Consider the following 24,700-nt stretch of genomic DNA (forward strand, 5'->3'; position numbering starts at 1 on the left):
AAAAACTCCTCATCCCAAGCAAAAAGAGCACAAGAGGTGGAGTTTGGCTTCAGGAGATGTAACTCAGATTCTCAGGCCTAGCAGAGAATCAACAAATGTAGGGAGAGTTGCTGTTGGGGGCTGAATGGGAAGGAAGTCCCTTTTAGTAAAGTCTCGAGCCCCAGGCCAGAGGCAGCAGTTAAATCGGAGGGCAGCATCCTCTGCATCAGCGAGCCCTTCCGAGTGGCATCGCCACGCCAGGCGCCCACAGCCTGCGAACAGAACTGCTTCACGGGACGGCACAGTGACGTGGTGCGCTGCGAACCAGTAGCCACTGGGTCAAACTGTGTACTGGTTGTGAACAGGGAAAGCCAAAAATGGTGTCCTACTAGCAATGAGTTTTCGATGGCTCGGTTCCCCTTACGTTGAAGCCCTATGAGTAGCCAGAGCCGCAAATGCTCCCAAGGCTGCCTGACCTTCTGTGCCAGCTGTGGCTGTGGCAGCTCACGGGGAAGGAGCTGGTGACCCCGTTAGTACTGCCCCCCCCCCCACTTGCAAACACAGAGCTGTAGGAAAGCAGAAGTCTTGCAGGTTTGGTCGCCCAGCCCCTGCCTAAAGAAGGCTGCAGATTTCCAGAAACAGGTGAACAGACCAAAACCTGAAGTGCATCTGTAAAATGGACATGTATCTACTGCCCCAAATCTCTGGCCTGACGCTACCTATTAGTGCCCAAGATAAGACAAAAATGCACCTAAGGACTGTTATGAACGCTGCCTCCCAAGCCATCACGGCCCGTGCCACTGGTGTGAACAAAGACCCACTCAGTTAATGGGGGAGATACTACTCTCCCCTGCCCCAAACAGGCCCTCATCTGGGTCTGGCAGGATTAGTCACAATTACCTCAGAGGCTCAGCCATGCCCCTTCTCTATCCTTCCTCTCCCGGGACCCTTAATCACAGCCACCTGGTAGAGGCCACTCAGTAATCAAGGTAGTGATCAATTTAACAAAAAAAAAGGGCAAGTCTGGGAACTCTATGTTATATCTTGCCATACATAATCAGCCACTTCATAGATGCCTGACAAGAATTTCCCTTTGTGCTGAAACCCTCCCACCCCACGGATGGAAGGCAGGCAGATTCCAAGGGCCGGACAAGGGAGTGGAAAGGGAACCCACACAAATCCACACTCCTTCCGTGACGGCAAGGCAGGAAGGCACGTCTGCCGGAGCAGCAGTGACTCCGGCAGCTCAGGGGAAGCGAAGCACCCACCAGAAGAGGCTTTTCATGTTCTCTGCAGGGGTCGGCGGCTCAGACATAATAAGCCTGAGTAGCGATGGGACCAGCAAACGTCTTTCCAATGGAAAACACACTGCCTAGTCCCATAGGAAATGCGCATGAAGCAAACAACGCTGCGGGAAGAAGGGCCGAGCAAGGCATCTCTGCCGAACAGTTCAGGTCCACTGGGCGAAGCGCAGTCGCAAGGCGGACTCTGCAGATCCCGCGCATCACGGCGGACTGGCTGTCTGAGCAGAGGACGAGGCCAGGCGTGGGGGATGACAGAAAAGGGAGCGGGGAAGAACCCCAAAATACGAAGCCAAACTCCAAACTATAATTTGCTAATCAGTTTTTTGATCAAAAAATTCAAAACAGAGAAAACCACAAAGTACAAAAGCTTTTCTGACGCTTTTCATTATCACAGAACACGCCACCTGTAATGTGTGCAAAGAGGAGGTGAGGGGCGGAGGGAGAGGAAGTCAAACTGGGGAAGGCTGGATGGTCATTTCACTTCTTCTCCTTCTTCTTATCCTAGAAATGGAGGAAAATTACCCAATTAACTTCTGGCATTGACATTTAAGCTAAAACTCTTGAGTCAGCCGATACCTCACTGCCTTTGGTTAGTGACTGGAAGGGATCCGGACAGTAAAAAGGGAGGAGAGATGCTCCTTCAGTATAGGAGGAACTAAATCTTAACCATCTTCTGCTGGTGGTCTCCCAAGTTGCTACAGACTTGACAAGAATAAAGGTTAAGCAGCTGTTCCCGTTGCTACCCCATGAGTAGCTAGGTGGGCTGCCTGCCCACTCCTGGCTACTCACAACCACGACAGCTCAGATCCCAACCACTGAAGGCTGCAGACCAGCGGTGTACCCTAAAATAACTAAACGAGAGGCCAAGACCAAGCCAAGATCAACTTTCCATTAGGCCTGAGAAGAAAGCACAAATCCTCAGCATAAATCAGCATTCGAAATAATACAGTCCAGTTGAACTCTTCATTGCACTGGGGGAAGCCCAGGGTATCACTACATGGATGAAAAGGATGTTGTTTTGACTGAAACTGGAGGACCTGCTTGGTCCTCAGTCCAATCGCGGTACAGACCAGACAGAGGACCACCAATCCCACCTGGTCAACTGCTTCCATCACCACCACACCGACTCACATTCCACCTTAAGTTCTGTAAAGAAAGGCCTGTGCTTTCATTTGTTCCCCTACTACTGGAATGGATGATGTCTGCCACTCACTAACCCTATATAGAATGCCTCTCTTGAAAAAGATTAAGACTAACAAATGGGTAAAACGGGCCTATTTCTAAAATATATATACAAAAGCTGGTGGTATTATATAAATCCCCTAGGATATCTTTTTGAGTCACAACTATCTTTACAGCCTTTAAATTCCTCATATAGTAGATTGTTTCTTGTTGCCACTAAAGCTCTTTTCCTTTTGATACTAATCTCAGGGATTCATTTAAAAAAGAAAAAAAAAAAAAGGATGATTTTTACTTGTTCCTTTTTCTCCAACAGCTAAAGATTTCTAGTTGAACTCTTACTCAGTGGCCTGCCTTACAGTTACCCTGGACCCACACAGTGTGAGCAAGTTCTCAAGCTTTAAGTACACACAGATGCTGCGCTCAGGAGCCAGGCTTTCATCTTTAGGTGGTGCTAACCTTCTCATTCATAGCCAGGATCATCATGAGTTTTCTGAAGAGAGTAACGAAATCTAAGAAGAGGTCGACGCAGTGCCTGAAAGAGAAGAACCAGGTCACAAACTGCACTTCCCACTCGCCTTTATCCACAAGCCCACAAAGGTGCAGAACACAGAAACCCTGCCCCAACCCCGAGAGTCAACTTCACCAGCACCCCACCACCAACTAAGTAAAACTCTAGTGTCTGAGATCCTCTTCAACTCAGCGAAGCCATGGAGCACAGAGAAAAGAAAATTTAGACTCTGCAGAGGCCTAAGTCTGAACCCTGGAACTACCATTAACTAGTTGAGATTCTGAGAGGATTACTACATTAAAAAAATTATATGCATATCTTCTTCTCATTGTTAAAGGTTTAAAGAATACAACAGTATTAAGAGTAAAAGGTGAAAGATTCCTTTCCCTCTCCTCTGCCTAGAGGTAACCACTATTCAAAGTATGGATAATTAAATACATATTATTAGTCCAACTTTTAAAAATCTGATGTCTTTCAGGAATTGAGGGAAACGATGCTTTTTAGTGCACAGTTCCAAAACCATGGCTATCCGATCATGTATGCCCCTGTGGCCACAGAGGCCAGCCAGTGCCATCTGGGCCACTCTTATTCCTACCAATGTGGAAAGAAAGGGGAGTCAAGCAAAAGATCATCCCAGAGAATGAGAAAAGAGTCGTCGAATGGAAGAGTATGCCTCCCCGCTTCATACTCATGAAAGACCAGGTTTCACACTCACCAGATATAATCTTTATCTCCATTTTCAGCCTTTTCAATAATGAGCTGAGTATCAAAAAGGACAAAGCCACACATGACCACCAGTCCCACATACAGGTTTGCCTAACAAAAGAAGAATGAGATGATGTTACCATGTGGTAGACATTGTAGAGAAAAAACAGCCATACCTCTTTCTGGCCCTTGGCCACTTGAAAGTACATCAAATGCTAACCCTACTGACATTAACATTCGTGGGAACTGAAGCCCACAGTGAAGACCATATTACTTCCCTAGGTACAATTCTGCACTTATTTTTTCAGGTCACTGGAAGAGCTTCCATCATTTTAAAAAGGAGCCACTGCTGGACTGGCTTTAGAAAAATGATCTCTGAGCAAACCATCTCCACTGCAATGTCCAACCCCTGTTCAGTTTGTATTTCCACCTGTAGCAGAAGGCTCCGTCCTGGGAGGGTGAGTGGCGAGGCTTCAGGAGCACTGCCCCACAAAGATGAGAATTCTTAGTCTATCTTGGCTATAGGGGGTTAAGCAAGAAAAAGAAATGCAAGGTAAATGGCTGCTGCAGAGGTATATGCAAATCTCACCTGGAAAAGCCAAAAGGATCCGAAGAAAAGATTCCCCAGGGAAGACAAGAGCATCAGGCTCATGGCCGACATCAAGATACCTGTAAGAGAAGACAAAAAGCCATCTTGAGAAAAGCCAAAGCGAAGCAAAGCAATCCCATTAAGGCCATTCTTTACTTGCCCCCCAAAATGAAGGCTTTCAATTTCAACCCAACAGTCACAAGTTGGAGGCGAGGGGAAAGGTCCTAGTGAGAATTCTGGCTGAAGTGGAGACTCTCTCCCTATTTTCCAGTCCACACATACCTCCCAGAAAGAGGTAGCTACGGCGCCTGGCATAGAGTGCACTCAGGGTGAAGCAGGTGAAGATCATTGCTGTGCCCAGGAAGGCGGTGGGAAGGATGCTGTTAAGGGAAAAGACCATTATATCAAGGGCTACAGGTATATAACCTACACTTAGAAGGTATATTTAGAAGGTATATTCATAAGACACTAGGAACAGTTACCTGGGGTTGATGGCAATGCACAAGTCCAGAGCAGGGCCCAGGCCAACTCCTAGAAAACAAAAAGCCACAGAACACAGCATTAACACCAAGTTCTGAAGAGGATTCTCATCCAAAAGCTGATCATCAATAGCATGGGCATGCCTACAGTCCTAGAAAACAACAAAACACGTGGACTAACGTAATTCAATCTTTCTCTCTTCCATCCTTAACTGTTTTCCAGAGAACAAATACTCGACTGAGTTATTTATGGACAGACCTGCACAACTGTCCCCTCATAAATGACCCAGTAGGAACAGACATCAGGAAAAATGAAGCAGGCATGTCAAACATTTTCCAGCTAAATTATAAGGCTGCAAAATTCTGAAGAGCAGTGATGTGAGACTGTAATGTAGGCCAGATCAGGAATTAGATGAAAAGGATAAAGAGCAAAGCAGTGCCTTGTGGCCAACAACCTGTAGTCATGAAGGCTGACTCCCTCTGTAGAAGGAAAGGCCAGACCGGTTCTGCAGGTGGACACCTGCCAACAGGAGGGTGCAGCGGCAACCTGTTCCAGCTCCGACATCTCCTCTACTCTGGCTTTTCTCTCCTTCTGATAATCCCACCCCTTTAATACCTTCAAAAGCTAGCTTTCCCTGATCTAAAAATCTTAATCTCTAAATCCCTTCCTTTCTACAATTTCTTCAACACTGTATAGATTAGACGCACTCAGAACGAGTTGTACTAACTCAAATGTTGCTTTGCAAATATTTTTACTATGTACCTTGAGACCTGTTTCCCTTAATGACAATTCTAGAAGATCTGCACTTTTAATTCTTTTCTTGAGAATCAGCAAAGTGCCCTGTAGGATGGATCTCAATGTATGACTTTAATTAACTGTCCACAAGATCAGAACAGATGCTCCTCTGATAGTTGCCAGTGTGAGTTCAACTAAGTCAGATCCTTGGCCTAGTTTAGTCCCATGTCCACCATTAACAAGTTATGCTACCTAAGCTCTTAAACCTCATTCATTCAAGCACAGAAATGCTTATTTTTGGATACAAAAGTAGAAGTCACAGACACTAGTCACAAAGGGCCCTCTAGATGGGGAAGCAAGATGCAACTATGTGAAATAAGAAAGCAATACAAGGCACACTCAAATACAAGATAGGATGGTACAGTGTGCCAGTTGGGGTGCATCTGAATAAATATCTATCTTGGGCCTTAATCTAAAGAGATACTAAAAATACAGTGTCCCTCCCTCAAAATTAAACCAATCCCTTAACATACCTGTAAGGAAAGCAAATCCAGCAAGAAGTCCCAGTCTTTTTTGCTCAGTTTCATGGCTATGAGGTGTTGCCATCAGCCAAATCATCAACCCCAGGGAGCCCAAGGCAGAGAGCAGGCCAGCCTGTCAGATCCAGTCAATAATTAAACACTTGAAAGTATCAAATTTATTTTGCAAGAGACCTTATTGGGTTCAAATATTCACCTGGACTTCCTAATATTTGCTTCTAACCTGGAGGCAGCAGAAAAGGCAGTGAAGGCTGAGGAGAAAAACCAGAAGCTTGAAGGACAAGGTCAGGACCATGGTGGATGCTGGAGGCAGTCCACCAACTGTAACTGCCCAAGTCAAATTATGAGTCTGACCCAAGAAACAGAAAAGATGAATCAAAGTGACAAGTGCTTGAAGCATATTCCAATCTGCAGAACAAGTTATGAATGACCTCTCTTTGATCACTTTAAAACACACACACACACACACACAAATGTATATACACACACACAGAAAAAACTGAATGATTGTGCTCCCCCCTCAAATTCATGTTTAAATCCTAACCCTCAATTTAATGGTATTTGGAGGTGGGGTCTTTGGAAGGTGATTAGATCGTAAGGGTGGAGCCTTCACAAAGGGAGATTAGTGACCTTATAAAAGAGATCCCAGAGAGCTCCCCTGCCCCTTCTACCATGTGATGACACGGGAGAAGCTGGCCCTCACCACAGAACAAATCTGCCAGCACCTATCATGATCTTGGACTTCCCAGCCTCCCAAACTCTGAGAAATGTTTGTTGTTTAAGCCACCCAGTTTATGGTATTCTGTTATAGCAGCCAGAATGAACTAAGACAGAGAGTAAGAACCAAAATGTTAAGTTAATTTAGGATGATGGGATTATGGAGTTTGATATTTCCTTCTTATCACTAGTCTGTTTTCCAAATTCTCTACAATGAACATGCATTAGTTTTATAAGAAAAAAAATTTTGTTTTAAAGCAAGTGGGAAAAGTTACAAGCATTAGAAAGAGGAAAATCATCAAGGATGTATGTAGACACCAAAGTTTCTTCCTTCTTTTAAAGGTAGAGTCAATCCTCAGTTTTCACAGTAGTTCTGCTCTATACAGCCACTGTAAGCAATGAATCAGTGATACTGAACAAATGCTCCTGGAGGAAATAAAGGTTTAAGCTCTTTCGAGCCTCCTGTCACATTTTTATCAACTGGTCAATACAAAACCTTGTCGTATATGTCTTTTCTGTTTAAAGACACTTGGATATATACTGTCGACTCATCAACATAGAACTCGTGCCCAGCCGAACTGTAATTCATGCCTGAACAAAGCTTATCTAACACACGTATTTTCTCTATAAGGCACATCACAGTCTTGCACTTAGTAATACCACTCAGCACTTTTTAGCACTATGCCTGAGGCCATTTTAAACATCAAAATCACCAAGAAAAATTATAAAAACGCAGAAAATGTGGCACTAACTAGACTATGAAAAAGACACTTGTTTACAGTATGAGAGCTTGAAAGAAGGCAGTGTTGCCACATTCAACCTCAGCTAGAACATGGTGCAATGGACAGCTCGAATTTTTTGCCAATCTGTGTATGGCTGCAAAGGTCCACAAAAACACCAGTAGAACTGACTTTGGGGCTACAAATGAATTTTGCTGAGTAGGTAAATCACAAATACGGAATCCATGAATAATGAGGATGACTATATTTCACTATATTACTTTAAAAAACAAACAAAACACAACCAGAAACCAAAAGGGCCACTTTTGCCTAAAAGGTAGAATATGTTTTAGTCTGAACTCGAGGGATCAAAGCCCTACCTCTGAGTGTCTGGAGCAATTTTTCACACAACCTCTGCCAGGAGGTGCCTGAGCATGGGGGTGCCTGATCATGCCGCTCCTCAGCGGTGCCAAATGCCAACACAGCTACACCCCTGTACGTACACTAAAAAGGGCACTCCAAAAGGGACAAGTCTTGGTTGGTGAGCTGCAAACTTTTCGAGTATTCCTCAACCATCCCTTTTATTGCTTCTGGCCAAACTCAAACTCTCACTCAACAAAGGAAAATGAGTTTCTCAAAGAATAAAATGGGCCAAATCCTTAAAGGTCTCAACCCTGTCTCTCCTGATAATCATACAATCAGTGTTTTGTATCCAAGTACTACACAGTCATTCAGGCAAAAAAAGAGGAAGAAAGATAAAAAGGTTACTGTGCAAAACCACCCCAGCATGCAGACCTCTCCCCAGTGGGTGGGGGTCTTGTGTGTCAGCAGCACACCGTTCAGTGTCAGGGTCAAAACATCCTGTTTTCAGTATCTAGAGGGCAGAGTTGGCAGAAAAATTAAATGGTTCTGCATGTCCTGATTTACAACTGGCTCTGGCTGGGTTCAGATCCCAAACTACTGAGAAGTATTAAGGAAGGACATAGGCTTGTAACACCCTGCTGAGCTAGTTTCTTCCTAATGCGATTTGGGCCACAGCAACTAGAGGAGAAAACTGCTCTTACCTGAATGAAATGGGTGACCACATGGACATAGGCCCCGGCAGCCGCCACAAACATACAGAGGGCAAAACTGGCATAGACCTTCTTCAGGTGCTGCTGCGTCGAGGGGGTTCTAGGAAACAATGTTAATAATGGCCATTACTCCAGGACCAATCTCATCTCTAAGCTAAGAATAATTTTCCTCCTTCTTCCCAGGGAATATGTGAAAGTTTTGGTACAATAAAAAAAGAATGCTTTGGGGGCTTCCCTGGTGGCGCAGTGGTTGAGAGTCCGCCTGCCGATGCAGGGGACACGGGTTCGTGCCCCGGTCCGGGAAGATACCACATGCCGCGGAGCGGCTGGGCCCATGAGCCATGACCGCTGAGCCTGCGCTCCGCAACGGGAGAGGCCACAACAGTGGAGGCCTGCGTACCACAAAACCAAAAAAAAAAAAAAAAAAAAACAAAACAAAACAAAAAGAATGCTTTGAAAACTAGGTTAACAAACAGAAAATCTTAAATGCTGAGGAAAGCCCCAATGCCCAAACTATGAACAATCATCACCCAAACTAAAATAACTAAATGGCTTTCCAGCGACCACACCACAGCCCTTAGACTTTGGGTGCTTTTATCAGATCCTCTGGATTCTAGCAAAGTTAATATGTTAGTTTACTCGTACAAAAGTTAATACACCAGGAAAAGGAAAAGAAACAAGATATAAAGGGAAAGGTAATAAGACAGTACAGTTAAGGTCAAAGCACTTACATGTGGGAAAATTTAAGGAGTGCATCGAAGTTGATCTTCCGATCAAATATGTTCATGATGCTAGATTCTGTGGGACACAGCCTCCACTCTGTGGAATCAAGGAAATAAGAAAAGTTATTTTAAAGATACAAGGACACACAAAATAACAAATGACTTTCTTATGAAAAACAGCAACATACAAGTTTGGAAAAATGAAAGTTATATCTAAAACCCCACTGCCCTAACACCACCATTTGCATTTTTATATATTTCCTTCTAGAATACATTTGCAATCATACGCAACCATTTTAAAGGGGACAGAGGAACCCATCTTCTTCTCCCCAAACTGTTTCATTACTAGCATGTGATTTCTAGTCTTTCAGAAGATAACCTGCCCCTTTAACATCTTTTTTTTTTCCTTCGGTACGCGGGCCTCTCACTGTTGTGGCCTCTCCCGTTGTGGAGCCCAGGCTCTGGACACACAGGCTCAGAGGCCATGGCTCACGGGCCCAGCCGCTCCGTGGCACGTGGGATCTCTTCCTGGACCGGGGCACGAACCCGTGTCCCCTGCATCGGCAGGCGGACACTCAACCACTGCGCCATCAGGGAAGCCCCATCCTGCCCCTTTAAAAGACAGTTTGTTTCTTTGAGAAATTCTCTATTAGCAAGCTAGTTAAAGGGACCCAGTCTTACTGGAACATAAGGCAACTTGTCATTTTTTCAAGATGCCAGAGAATTCCCTCAGCAAAGGCACAGAAGTTTAAAGATAAAGAAGAAAAATTATAAAACTGGATCTGACACTAGGGCTTGCATTTTTTAAATATACATTTAGAAACTTTCCACCCAATGCAATTTAGAACTGAACTGTAAGGGAGCCACAGTTTTAAAAAGAGGAAAGTTCCTCCATGAAAAAAAAATTTGTGCAGCGAGAATTTCTTGAAACACAATCTCAGAACCTTTCTTACAGAAGAGTGGGAATAGTACAAGGAATTTCTGCACACTTCACCCAGATTTCCTAAATGTTAGTGTGTCACCATATTTGCTTTATCCCCCCCCCATATAGCAATATATGGAGACCTTTTCCTAACTATGCAAGACACAATGCCTCTTTACATCTAAACACTTCAGTATGTATATCCTAAAACAATGATCAAAATCAGTAAATTAACAATACAATACCATTACCTAATCTACAGACCTTATTCATATCTTGTCAACTGTCCCAATTGTCAGAAAAGGGCATTTTAAAACTGAACTACAACCAGGTTACATTACATCAATACCATAAAGTCAGGATCTTAAGTTTTGCTCTCTCCCCTATCTCACATGCAATCCTAAATAAACACATTTAACCTACAGAACTAAATCTAATCAAGAGCTTTCATCCTTCCTAAATATCAATCCTCCAGATTCTTATTAGACCCATAATACCCATTCATTTCAAATCAGCCAAAAACAGGGGAGAGGAGGGGATTAAAGCTAAGTTGTTTGAAAGACAGGCCTACAACTCACACCCATTCTATCAGCACCTAGCCCAAAACTCAGCAAAATTAATCCAAGCAATATAAGTAACAATCCCCAAAATGACTTCCCGAGGAATTCTGGGCCAGTGGAAAGATGCCATCTTTAGAGTTCACAAGCATCACTACCGCGTGTTTCCTGAGGCTCTCTCTCATATATGGAACAATTACAATGGCTGGCTTGCTTTCTCTGATTTCCTCTTTCCTTTCTCACCAACATCCCTACTCACCTCAATTGTATTGTTAGTTTTGTTCTTAAGGATAGATACAGCGAGAAGCTGCAGAACCTACTAAAGCTGTTCCTCTCACCTCTAAGTCACGGGGTTCTGGGCCCTCTTGATCTAGATGGTGCAATGGTTGCAGGCTATTGCACGGCCAACCAAAGCCTTCCATAACCATGATGAATCCGTCCTCTAGAGAACACACTTACAGGATGGCAGAATCCAGCACCTGGAAAGTGTCTTTGTTTAAAGCTTCCATTAATAGCCTTAATGACATCCCTAGACAGAACTTGCAACAGCACTGAAGCAACCTTCAGAGCCAAGTTTCTCAGTATCCACAACAAATGTAGAGTGCCTCTTGCTTCCAATTTCAAGAGTTCAAGTGTGTGTGTGGGTGTGTGGGTGTTAAATCCACAAATACCCTGGGCATTATTAGTCAGAAAGGGGCAACACTCTGTAACCAGACCCCACTGAATGGAAACTGTGGGATGGGAGAATGTCAGTTTGCTCTCTGGCATTTCCCAGGGGGTACTGACTGTCTCTCTTACAACTGCTGATGGAAAAACCAAAACCATCAAAGGTTGTGAGGGTAGGGACAGAGGTATCAAATATGAATTTCTCCATGATTTAGTGCCTTGCAATTTAAAATCATTAAAAAATTAATTAGAACCAGTTTTCCAACATTACTACCAACTCTAAAATTTAAGTGAAATGTGTAATCACCAAATTTTCTAGATGCAAAGGTACACAGCAATTTTAGTAGCAGCAGCTTCATGGGGAAAATTGCAATAAAGTATACATTTAATAAATATGATATGATGTATATATGACATAATCTCAGAACTGTTAAAATTAGAGGGGAAAAAAGTTAGGTCTTAGAATCAAGGAAATATATGACAGTTTGCTCTCGGTCTGTTCTAGATAGATAAGAACTAACATACAGATAAGTAATGAGTTAAAACTGTTCTTAGGGCTTCCCTGGTGGCGCAGTGGTTGAGAGTCCGCCTACCGATGCAGGGGACACGGGTTCGTGCCCCGGTCCGGGAAGATCCCACATGCTGCGCAGCGGCTGGGCCCGTGAGCCATGGCCGCTGAGCCTGCGCGTCCGGAGCCTGTGCTCCGCAACGGGAGAGGCCACAACAGTGAGAGGCCTGTGTACCGCAAAAAAACCAAAACAAAACAAAAAAACCTGTTCTTATAACTTTTGCCAGATAGACTAAACTTACCAGTTTTCTATCTTAGCCTCAACTACTTGTGCTCAGAAGCTGTAGAGAAAAGGTATCTACGTTTCAATGGTTCATATGCAAACTCAGCTGAACAAGATTAAATTGCATTCGTAACTCAAAAATAGCAGCTCCCATACCAAAAGTATTTTCAGTCCCAGGGACAGACAGCTCTCAACAGGGCCTGAAGTATTCAAAACCATTAACCAAGTAACTCGGCTAACATTCCAGAGGGGCCCCCATAGTTAAGCGAAAATCTCGGCTTTAAAAAAAAAGTACAGGGAATTCCCTGGCAGTCCAGTGGTTGGGACTCTGCATTTTCACTGCCGAGTGCCCAGGTTCAGTCCCTGGTCAAGGAACTAGGATCCTGCAAGCCGTGCAGCACGGCCAAAAAATTAAAAATAAATGTAAAAGTACATTAAAATTATAAATTTTATGTTATATATATTTTACCAAAATAAAGGGAAAACGTATACTACAAGGTACTCAAAAATTATTCATTATAGGACTCCCCCTAACATACACTGAAGCCCATTACGGAACGGATACCAGCAATAGTCTGTCTCACCCTGGACCCCAACTCATAAAGAGTTCTATACTCAAATCTAAAACAGGGAGGTGGACAGTGCCTCAGGGACCCATGGGAAATTTGCCTGCACTGCATTTGTAAATGAGAAGTAAATGTTCAGGTGTTACATAACCAAATTCCTTTAATTTAGTTTAGACACTCATTTTATGCCTTCATCCTCTGAAAGGCAGGATACCAAAACCTGTCAAAATTTGTCATGCATATATTGCTCAAGCTTTGTTGGAAGTGTCACCATCCGTGGTTCCCCAGGCCAGCCTCTCTGCCAGAGCCACCCGAAAACAAAACAAAAAACTTATTGCACAATAGGACTTCCCTGGTGGCGAAGTGGATAAGAATCCCCCTGTCAATGCAGGGGCCACGGGTTTGAGCACTGGTCTGGGAAGATCCCACATGCCATGGAGCAACTAAGCCCATGCGCCACAACTACTGAGCCTGCACTCTAGAACCCGCGCGCCACAACTACTGGAGCCCATGCACCTAGCGCCCGTGCTCCACAACAAGAGAAGCCACCACAAGCAGCACACACACCGCAACAAGGAGTAGCCCCAGCTAGCCACAACTAGAGAAAGCCCACGTGAAGCAACGAAGACCCAATGCTGCCAAAAAAACAAAAAAAACTCTTACTGCATAGGTTTATCAAGATAGAAAAACTCAAGTAAACACATTGTTCTGAGTTAGGTATTCCTGGAGTCTGCTTTTGTTTGAGGAGGGAAGGGCAGCAGGGGCAGGTAGGAGGAGACAGATATTCTTATCAATTAACATCTTTGTCTTCTTACATATTGTTAAATCTCTTGTTGTTTTCTAAGAATCTTCCTTACCCATGTCCTAAAACATGTCCTAAAACAAAATATTATCCTAAAACAAAATATTATCCTAATATTGTCCTAAAACAAAATATTATCAACAGCCAAGCCTTAAATTAAAAAAAAAAAATTCTCCTCAATCTTATTCCAACACCTACTAAGTACAATGCATATGAAACATGGCCAAGTGGCCAAAAGCTATGCAAAACAATCATGCATTTAGTATTCATTTTTTAAAAATCCTTGCCTTTAAAAAAAAAAAAAAAATCCTTGCCTTTAACAAAGAAAAGCTTTGCTGACTCCTGGATCCAGCCGAGAAGCTGCCTCAGTGTATACAATTTAACAACATTAAACCAACCAAAGAAACATTGTTCACACATTTAATTAAACATTCAGTGCACGAATTATATGGTTCTTCATTCCTGTTGTAGTAATTCAACCATCTTGAATCCTGTTCCCACACCCCCAAAAGGGACCAAATTGATACCTGAGAGAAGAAAAATCTCATGTGGTTAAACAAAAAAAGGTGGTGGTGGTGGGGGGAGAATTGTAATTTTTTTAAGTAGTTCTTTCTACTGAATAGTTTGTAGACTCTACAACCATGTCCCTAGCATAGTGGTTGAGAGCACAGCCTGCTGCGTTTGAATCTTGGCTACTTCCTTAGCTGTGTGATGGAGCAAGTTTCTGGCACTTAACCTCACTGTGCTTCAGTTTCCTCATTTGTAAAATAATAACACTTAATATTCCCTACTTCATACGGATGAGGACTAAGTGAGATAATACAACGTGCTAAGACTAGTGCTTCGTGCTAAGAATAGTGCTTCATGCTAAGAACAGTGCTTCGTACGTAAGACCAGCTCAATATATTAACCATTGTTTTTACTAGTGTAATTCATTACTCTCATGTCCTCAGTGCACGATTTTCCCCCTTTTCTTAAATTTTTGTTGTTTATAATCATTTAATGAACATTCCAACCACACCCTTCAAAGGCTACAGGTGATGATTTTCCCTTTTATAAGTCTAGTTTTAGGGACTTCCCTGGCAGTCCAGTGGTTAAGACTTCACCTTCCACCTCCAGTGGAGGGGGTAAGGGTTCAATCCCTAGTCCAGGAGCTAAGATCCCACATGCCTAGTGGCCAAAAAACCAAAACATAAAACAGAAGCAATATTGTAACAAATTCAATAAAGACTTTAAAAATGGTCCACATTAAAAAAAAAAATCTAGTTTTAGAAGACATTTATCATAGGCCTAATTTACATATGCTCTGTATTTTAATTTTAAAAATGTATTATTCAAGAATTAGAAATGAAAAAGGAGGGGCTTCCCTGGTGGCGCAGTGGTTCAGAGTCCGCCTGCCGATGCAGGGGACACGGGTTCGTGCCCCGGTCGGGGAAGATCCACATGCCGCAGAGCGGCTGGGCCTGTGAGCCATGGCCGCTGAGCCTGCGCGTCCGGAGCCTGTGCTCCGCAACGGGAGAGGCCGCAACGGTGAGAGGCCCGCAAAAAAAAAAGAAAGAAAGAAAAAGGAGAAGTAACAACTGACACTGCAGAAATACAAAGGATCATGAGAGATTACTACAAGCAACTACATGCCAATAAAATGGACAAATTCTTAGAAAAGCACAACCTCTGAGACTGAACCAGGAAGAAACAGAAAATATAAACAGACCAATCACAAGCACTGAAACTGAAACTGATTAAAAATCTTCCAACAAACAAAAGCCCAGGACCAGATGGCTTCACAAGCAAATTCTAACAAACATTTACAGAAGAGCTAACACCTATCCTTCTCAAACTCTTCCAAAATACAACAGAGTAAGGAACACTCACTCCCAAACTCATCCTACAAGGCCACCATCACCCTGATACCAAAACCAGAAAGATGTCACAAAGAAAAGAAACTACAGGCCAATATCACTGATGAACATAGATGCAAAAATCCTCAACAAAATACTAGCAAACAGAATCCAACAGCACATTAAAAGTATCATACACCATGATCAAGTGGGGTTTATTCCAGGAATGCAAGGATTCTTCAGTATACGCAAATCAATCAAGGCGATACACCACATTAACAAAGTGAAGGAGAAAAACCATATGATCATCTCAATAGATGCAGAAAAAGCTTTTGACAAAATTCAACACCCACTTATGATAAAAACCCTCCAGAAAGTAGGCATAGAGGGAACTTACCTCAACATAATAAAGGCCATATATGACAAACCTACAGCCAACACCGTTCTCAATGGTGAGAAACCGAAACCATTTCCTCTAAGAGCAGGAACAAGACAAGGTTGGCAACTCTCACCACTATTATTCAACACAGTTTTGGAAGTTTTAGCCACAGCAATCAGAGAAGAAAATGAAATAAAAGGAATCCAAATTGGAAAAGAAGGAGTAACGGTGCCACTGTTTGCAGATGACAAGATACTATACATAGAGAATCCTAAAGATGCTACCAGAAAACTACCAGAGCTAATCAATGAATTTGGTAAAGTAGCAGGATACAAAATTAATGCAGAGATCTCGTGCATTCCTATACAATAATGATGAAAAATCTGAAAGAGAAATTAAGGAAACCCTCCCATTAACCACTGCAACAAAAAGAATAAAATACCTTGGAATAAACCTACCTAAGGAGACAAAAGACCTGTATGCAGAAAACTATAAGACACTGATGAAAAAAATTAAAGATGATACAAACAGATGGAGAGACATACCATGTTCTTGGATTGGAAGAATCAACACTGAAAATGACTATACTACCCAAAACAATCTACAGATTCAATGCAATCCCTATCAAACTACCAATGGCATTTTTCACAGAACTAGAACAAAAAATTTCACCATTTGTATGGAAACACAAAAGACCCCGAATAGCCAAAGCAATCTTGAGAAAGAAAAACAGAGCTGGAGGAATCAGGCTCCCAGACTTCGGACTATACTACAAAGCTACAGTAATCAAGACAGTATGGTACTGGCATAAAAACAGAAATATAGATCAATGGAACAGGATAGAAAGCCCAGAGATAAACCCATGCACATATGGTCACCTTATTTTTGATAAAGGAGGCAAGAATATACAATGGAGAAAAGACAGTCTCTTCAATAAGTGGTGCTGGGAAAACTGGACAGCTACATGTTAAAGAATGAAATTAGAACACTCCCTAACACCATACACAAAAATAAACTCAAAATGGATTAAAGACCTAAATGTAAGGCCAGACATTATAAAACTCTTAGAGGAAATCATAGGCAGAACGCTCTATGACATAAATCACAGCAAGATCCTTTTTGACCCACCTCCTGGAGAAATGGAAATAAAAACAAAGACAAATGGGACCTAATGAAACTGAAAAGCTTTTGCACAGCAAAGGAAACCATAAACAAGACGAAAAGACAACCCTCAGAATGGGACAAAATATTTACAAATGAAGCAACTGACAAAGGATTAATCTCCAAAATTTACAAGCAGCTCATGCAGCTCAATATCAAAAAAACAAACAACCCAATCCAAAAATGGGCAGAAGACCTAAATAGACATTTCTCCAAAGACGATATACAAATTGCCAACAAACACATGAAAGGATGCTCAACATCACTAATCATTAGAGTAATGCAAATCAAAACTACAGTGAGGTATCACCTCACACCAGCCAGAATGGCCATCAAAAAATCTACAAAAAATAAATGCTGGAGAGGGTGTGGAGAAAAGGTAACCTTCTTGCACTGTTGGTGGGAATGTAAACTGATACAGCCACTATGGAAAATAGTATGGAGGTTCCTTAAAAAACTAAAAATAGAACTACCATACGACCCAGCAACCCCACTACTGGGCATATACCCAGAGAAAACCATAATTCAAAAAGAGTCATGTACCATAATCACTGCAGCACTATTTACAATGGCCGGGACATGGAAGCAACCTAAGTGTCCATCGATGGATGAATGGATAAAGAAGTTGTGGCACGTTTATACAATGGAATATTACTCTGCCATAAAAAGAAACGAAATTGAGTTATTTGTAGTGAGGTGGATAGGCCTAGAGTCTGTCACACAGAGTGAAGTAAGTCAGAAAGAGAAAAACAAATACTGTATGCTAACACATGTAAATGGAACTAAAAAAAAAAATTGGTTCTGAAGAACCTAGGGGCAGGACAGGAATAAAGACGCAGACGTAGTAAATGGACTTGAGGACACAGGGAGGGGGAAGGGTAAGCTGGGACAAAGTGAGAGAGTGGCATGAACATACATACACTACCAAATGTAAAACAGATAGCTACTGCGAAGCAGCCACATGGCAGAGGGATATCAGCTCAGTGCTTTGTGACCACCTAGAGGGGTGGGATAGGGACGGTGGGAGGGAGATGCAAGAGGGAGGAGATATGGGGATATATGTGTATGTGTAGCTGATTCACTCTGTTATAAAACAGAAACTAACAAACCATTGTAAAGCAATTATACTCCAATAAAGATGTTAAAAAATATATATGTATATATATAATTGAACCACTAACTCACAGCTAGCTACATCCTGAAGGCATAATATTTACCCAAATGAGAGAATAAAATTAAATGGCGGGGGGAGGTGGAGTCTAAGAAAATTATAAACTGGAATTTGAAGGAACCTGGTAAGTCTTACTACTGATTAAAATGACTTTTGTTTAAATGGCATGCCTCTCCTCTGGCACATTTACACTGTACCTCCTGTCCCCCAGGACCACAAAGGTGTTTTGAGACAGCCTAATGACCACTAAGTGATAATGTGATGTGGTAGAGAATTTGATGAAGTAAATGTTTATTAGCTTGATGCTTTCCTTGCCACCCCTAGGAGGTAGGTCAGTTTGATTTCAGGAAATCCAAGAAATTCTGTCTCGACTAGGGCTGGGCTTTGATTGTCCTAGATTTGGACTCTAGATGTCCCAGCCCATTCCTTAACTTGAACCAAAATCCCTGGATTAGGTAACCCTGAATCTCTAGGAGGCTGCCTCAGAACCAAACCAGTAACTGGAGGTGGAATCCCTACTTCCTTCAATAAATTATTATTATTTTTTGCATCAAACTGACATGCTTTGCTGAATCTCCCTCTCTATAAGCACAACTGTTTGACAGACACTGAATCGCAGAACGGTCCCGATGTCCTAAATACATAATCATCCTCCAGTATAAACCAGCAATCCCTGCCCAATAAAACCATATTTAGCCCAAATGAGAGTAGACATAGATTAGGACAAACAGCACACCCACTCAGCCCTCATCCTTGAAGCTCTTTTTTTCCCAAGTGTTTTGGATTCCAGTTAATTGTTCAGGAACTTTTCTCACACTTTTCCCTGTAAGCACCCCCCACACTTAAGTCTCTAGAGTAAATCTAGACCCCCATCATCTAATCAAGCGTTGCGACCACAAATCAACATTCCCCAGCTGGCTCAGAGAGGAGCCTACCTTAATAGAGGGTCACTGAAGTGGCCCTAAAAACCAGTCTCTACAGTTTTTCTCTCCTTGGTTTGAATACTGGTTTTGAAAACAAAAATGAGTATGTATAATATAAAAGCTACTTCATGAAATTTGGTTAGAAACTCTAGAGGAAAACGAGGTGGAGTAAAAGACACTTCTAGCAGATTCTACGGCCAAGTCAAAGTAGCAAAGGAAAATTTAGCAGGATAGTGCATCAAGAGAATATTCAGTGTCTTCCCAGAGGAGACTAATACCCTTGGGTAGTTTATGAAATAAAGTGAAACTCTTCAGGCTAGGAATAGTACCTTTTATAACAATACCACTGACTGCATTTATATGAAATTAAACAAATTTCAAAGTGTTTTATTATATACACTATTCCCTTTGACCATCACACACATGAAGAAAGGGCAAGAATGATTAGTCCCACTTTAAAGTTTAAAAAGTAAGTTCAAAAAGGCAGCATAAAAAAAAAAAAAAAAGGCAGCATAATAGTGGCACGAGCACTCGATTTGGAGTCACAAGTCCTGCCATATTCTACCACATAACTTTGGGGAAATCATTTTACCTAAGGTCATCTAGGCTTCCTCATCTGGAAGGATGATTAGCTAACACCTGCTCTACTAAGCTCAATGAATGCCGATAAGAAAATCTGTGTGAAATTATTGTAAAGTGCTAAACACTTTACAATGGACATTAAATGGACATTAGTACTGACCAACATCAGAAAGTTGAAATAGTAGACTTCCCTGGTGGCGCAGTGGTTAGGAATCCGCCTGCCAATGCAGGGGACACGGATTCGAGCCCTGGTCCGGGAAGATCCAACATGCCGCGGAGCAACTACTGAAGCCCGCGCGCCTAGAGCCCGTGCTCCGCAACAAGAGAAGCCACCGCAAGGAGAAGCCCGCGCACCGCAACGAAGAACAGCCCCCGCTCGCCGCGACTAGAGAAAGCCCACGCGCAGCAACGAAGACCCCTAATGCAGCCAAAAATAAATAAATAATTTTTTTTTTTTAAATAGTAGAGCCAGAATCAGGTTAGGGGTCTTCTGACCTCTCAAGCCTGGTGCTCTTTCTACTATTATACCCTACAGCTGAAAAGCAAGTTTTCCTATAGTTTCAACTATAGGTCAAGAGAAATTGTAAAACAACAACAACAACAAACATATGTTGATTCCTATTATACTTTTCTGCATTTTTCAGCATTTCTACAGTAAGTACGAACCATATGCATAAATCAAGAAAAGACGTGGAAATGCTGACCAAATATCTGGATTAATTTTACCTTTCCTATTCTTTAGGAGAGTGAGACTTCACTGGATCAATACTGGGGAAGGGAGAGAAGGGAAGAAAGAGGGTACTAAGCCAGGTTTCCACAACAAAATGAATAATGGAATAAGGAAACTCTGAATCCAAATTACAGACTGTATTTCTCAAGGATTCAACCATTCTGACCCCACTGGAGGAAAACGGCAGAGAATCTAAATGTCAACATACTCTTGAAGCCAGGCCAAAAAAAAATATTAGACAAGGAGGAATAATAAAACACCAAAGAGGGTAAATCAAATAATTACAGAAATGTGTTTGCAGAAGCTGTAAGAAATGTAGTTATTAAACTTTATCTTTCTTGAACTTAATTCTTAAACTACACATACAACCAAAAGATAAACCTGAAATAAATAAGTAACTAGAAAAGCCCATTCGCCACTAACCTTTAACCTTGAAATTTCTGTCTATGTTTCAGGCACAGTCAGCTCTTCTACGTGATTACACATTCACAAGTTAACTATTACTGGAACAGAGACTCAAGTTCAGAAAGGTTTTTGTTGTTGTTTGGTCAATGAAAGGCACATGCAGCAGGCAATGCAACCTGGGCTGGCACCGGGCTGCAATTCCTCACTTAATAAACACACAAAAATACCACAGCTCCAGCAAGTACGTCCAAGAAAAAAAGAAAAACAACCGCCCAACGACGCCTTTCCTGAGCGGACTTTGAGAAAGACGCCCACAAGGCCCAGGACCAAGCAAAGCTAAAGCCACCTCACCTGTCCAAAGGTAACCAATCAGACCAGAGCGGGGCTGCCCTGGAGGGCTGGCAAGCCAGGCCTGGCCCGGGTCTCTCCTCACCTCCCGCATCTGCTGTTGGCTTCCAAGTAACTAAGGAGCCTCGCGGGTCACAGAGGAGTGTGACATCACCCGCCCCGCCGTGACAGGGCAGCCTGCCGGACCAGGCCCTCCTGAGTCCCAGCCCCCGCCGCTCACCCAAATGGGGCCCGACCAGACAGGCCGGGGATCTGTCGGGTGGGGCGGCGATGACCATAAACCCGTAAGGTTTCGCTTTCATTCTCCTCGGAGGAAGGTGCGGGGGACGTGCCCTGAATTCAAGGGATCGAGGCTGGGCCTGGGCCGTCTACACCGGGCGGAGGAGGAGGAGGGACGCGCAATGGGTGGGGGGGAAAGAAGGCCAAGAAGGAGCCTTCGCTAGCGCTAGCATGCAGAATCCGCGCCTCGGACTCGTCCCTGCCCCTCCCCCGCTCCGGTACGGTTGCGCATGCGCGGCAGTAGTTCTCGTTTTCCTCCCCTCCCCGCCTAGCTTTCCGGAGTCCAGTTGTCGACCAGGGCCCACTTTCCCCAGAATGCAGTCAGTCCGAAAACGGAGACTACTCCCACTCTTGCTCAAGCAACAACTGCTAACCCTCTTTCCATTTCTCACTCCCGGCTTGCGCAGTCCTAGCTTCAGACGTACCTTCTGACCCGCCGCTCAGGAGCCCACACTGCTCTCCTACCACCGGATGTGCTTCTGACTCTCCCAGGGTCCGCTCCGGACTCTTTACCTCGCGTCCGCCCCTCGAGGGAAGCCCCGCCCCCGCGTTCCGCTTAAGGCAAGTCCTCATTGGCCGTTGGTTGCACTTCTGCCTTTCCATTGGCTGTACGTGCATAAACAATGGCTGCTTACTTCTGAGCCACTTGCTTAACGCCCGTGTCGATCAAGACTCTAGCCGCCAACCAGCGTCGTAGCGAAAGATACCCGCCTTCTTCCCTCATAGTAAGAAAGGGTCGCGGTCCAAAGCCGCCTCTAGTGGACAAAAAGAAGGGGGGCAGGACCCACCCAAGACACAGAGCAAGTGATTCAGCCTCCAATACGCGCGGTGGGATAGCACCGCGAAGTCCCGGGATTCTGGTCATGGACTGTTAAAGGGGGAAAGAGATTCAGAGAACACCTAGAAAAGCGCTCTCACAAGGGCCAATTTACCGTGAATCTAGTGAAGCCGGGCTCAGCGCATTCTCCAGGAACTCGAGGAGGAATTAGCAGCCCCAGTCCTGCATCGGACGCACGGACCTCACCCTGGAGATCACACTGTAAGCCTAAGTGGTGGCCCTGGGGTCTTGGGCGGGGCCAGCGGGTTGCAAGGACCACCTCCCCATCCACCTTGCTTGGGGGAGGTGGGTATTAGTGCAGTGGGTGGGAGGGGAACGAGTGTGGCTATCTGGCTGAGCTGCTCTGGCAGCCCTGAAGAAACTAAGCCAAGGAAAATCAAAGGACTGGAGCTCCCCGAGGACAGGAAGCAAGAACTTATAGTAAGGAGTTCTGAGACAGATTTAAAAAAAAAAAGTTTATGCACTATCAATTTTTTTCAAAAACTTTTTTTTGCTAATTTATCTGTCTAGTATCGCTTAATATCTTATAAAAATAATACAACATGGTCATACGAAGAGGCAAAGAGTATGCAGCCAAAAAAGTAGAAAAAGATTAAAAAGCGTATAGTGGTTGACAGGCAAGTTAGTAATAATAATGTGGGTTTTTTGAATTGTGTTGTTTGTGGTTTTGTCAGCATTTTAAAATCTGTAATGATTTCTTATTCTAAATAAATATTGACTTTATTACATAATTTTGTATTCTTTTTCTTAAATACAGCCTTATAATTGTAGATGTTTGGGACTGCACAAAACATAGATCCACCCCTGCCCCTCATTTTACAAATAAGGAAATAGGCCCATGGACAGAAAATGTTCTGGCAAAATAAGAGAAGAAATTTAGATTAAGCATTTGATCAGTGAAGATCAAATCAGAATGCAGGATTTAGGGCTTCCCTGGTGGCGCAGTGGTTGAGAGTCCGCCTGCCGATGTGGGGGACACAGGTTCGTGCCCCGGTCCGGGAAGATCCCACATGCCGCTCCGCGGCTGGGCCCATGACCCATGGCCGCTGGGCCTGCGCGTCCGGAGCTTGTGCTCCGCAACGGAAGAGGCCACAACAGTGAGAGGCCCGCGTACCGCAAAAAAACAAAAAACAAAAAAAAAAAAAAAAAAAAGAATGCAGGATTTAGGAAACTGCTTTCTAGAAGGATAGAATAGCTTTTTTTTTGGCCGCATCTCCCCGACCAGGGATGGAACCCAGAACCCGGGCCCTCAGCAGTGAAAGCGCACAGTCCTAACCACTGGACCGCCAGGGAAATCCCTAGAAGGCTAGAATAACTATCTTTTCAGTAAAGAATACAAATAGACAGGGTATGATTCTCAGTACACAAATGCAGATATGCAATAAACATTTTATTTTCTATAGTGCAACCTAATGTTTACTCTGAACCGTATTCCACTGGAGTGGGAGAAAATATATTAAGTCTTCCTTGAGATTTCTCTCCCTACCCCACCCTAATTTCTGCCACATTTCTGGGGCTAAAGTGCTTGGGAACAGGGCCTATCTGGTTCCTGGTCATCAATTCACACAGGTTGCTGCAGAAGTTTTTACCTTTGTACTGATGTGGCCCTTTCAGGTACAGCAGTAGCTATTTCCTTGCCATACTTAAGCCACAAGAAATCTTTTGTCAAGCTAATATTGAATTCTCCACCTAGAACAAGAGGTTGCTAAGAGTTTGGCCTGTACCGTGTTGACCGACATAGTTTATTCATTCATTGATGACATAGATTATTCCCTCCATTTCTGACTCAGGGTCTCTCATGAGGTTGCAATCAGATGTCAGCCAAGGATGCAGTTATCCAAAGGCTTGACTGGAGCTCGAGGAATTACTTCCAAGGTATGGCTGACAAGTTGGTGCTGGCTATTGGAAGGAGGCCTTAGATCCTCTCCAAATGGGCTCCTCCACAGGGCTGTGTCCTCACAGCATGAGGGCTGGCTTCTCCCAGAGTGAGCAATCCCAGTGACAGAGAGAACTAGGTGGAAGCTCTTTTTACAACTTATCTTCACAAGTTGCAATCACTTATAATAATACCCTTATTCCCAGACCCCTGTCCTGGGTCTTGTGCCTCAGAGGGCCTCATGCTTTGGAAGGCCTTCCTGGAAATTTTCTGAGTCTCCCTCATGTGCCTGGGACCAACCTGGGCCAGTAGTGCCATCAAGGCTCAGCCTAGACCAGGTCCTGCTGAGCCCTTTTCCCAATTTCTCCCCTTCATGGGGTTCTCCAATTCCAGCATGCCCGAGGAACTCTGAAACTCATGCCTGTGGCATTATCCCAAGGCCCTGTGATCAGGTCTCAACTCCAAGAGGGCATCCTGGTGAGCTGATCACTCGTGCTAGCCAGCACAGTATTTCTTTTGTGGAATTGCATGAGATTGGGTCTCCAGGATCATGCTGACATGCCTACTTGGGGGTCAGACAGAAGAAGAGCTCAGGCCACTGAGCTACCAACAGT

At 43.6% G+C, this 24,700-nt stretch overlaps 1 protein-coding gene across 3 annotated transcripts; it reads right to left on the reverse strand.

Annotated features, from left to right (window-relative positions):
• Window positions 1–1,651: 1,651 nt before the first annotated feature.
• On the reverse strand, window positions 1,652–21,892 carry TMBIM6 (transmembrane BAX inhibitor motif containing 6). 3 transcript variants are annotated; one of them, XM_065888361.1, is made up of 10 exons: window positions 21,798–21,892; window positions 9,262–9,349; window positions 8,522–8,630; window positions 6,016–6,136; window positions 4,750–4,798; window positions 4,550–4,647; window positions 4,268–4,347; window positions 3,689–3,789; window positions 2,922–2,997; window positions 1,652–1,784 (listed from the first exon to the last, which is right to left on the reverse strand). In XM_065888361.1, the coding sequence occupies exons 2-10, from the start codon at window positions 9,315–9,317 to the stop codon at window positions 1,761–1,763; spliced, it is 714 nt and encodes a 237-aa protein (XP_065744433.1). In that variant the 5' UTR covers window positions 9,318–9,349; window positions 21,798–21,892; the 3' UTR covers window positions 1,652–1,760. The 3 variants fall into 3 exon arrangements, with proteins under 3 accessions (XP_065744433.1, XP_065744432.1, XP_065744431.1); XM_065888360.1 differs by lacking the exon at window positions 21,798–21,892 and adding an exon at window positions 21,097–21,379; XM_065888359.1 differs by lacking the exon at window positions 21,798–21,892 and adding an exon at window positions 21,179–21,376.
• Window positions 21,893–24,700: the final 2,808 nt, after the last annotated feature.

Source organism: Phocoena phocoena, chromosome 11 (genome assembly GCF_963924675.1).
Source record: "Phocoena phocoena chromosome 11, mPhoPho1.1, whole genome shotgun sequence".
NCBI classification, from domain to species: Eukaryota; Metazoa; Chordata; class Mammalia; order Artiodactyla; family Phocoenidae; genus Phocoena; species Phocoena phocoena.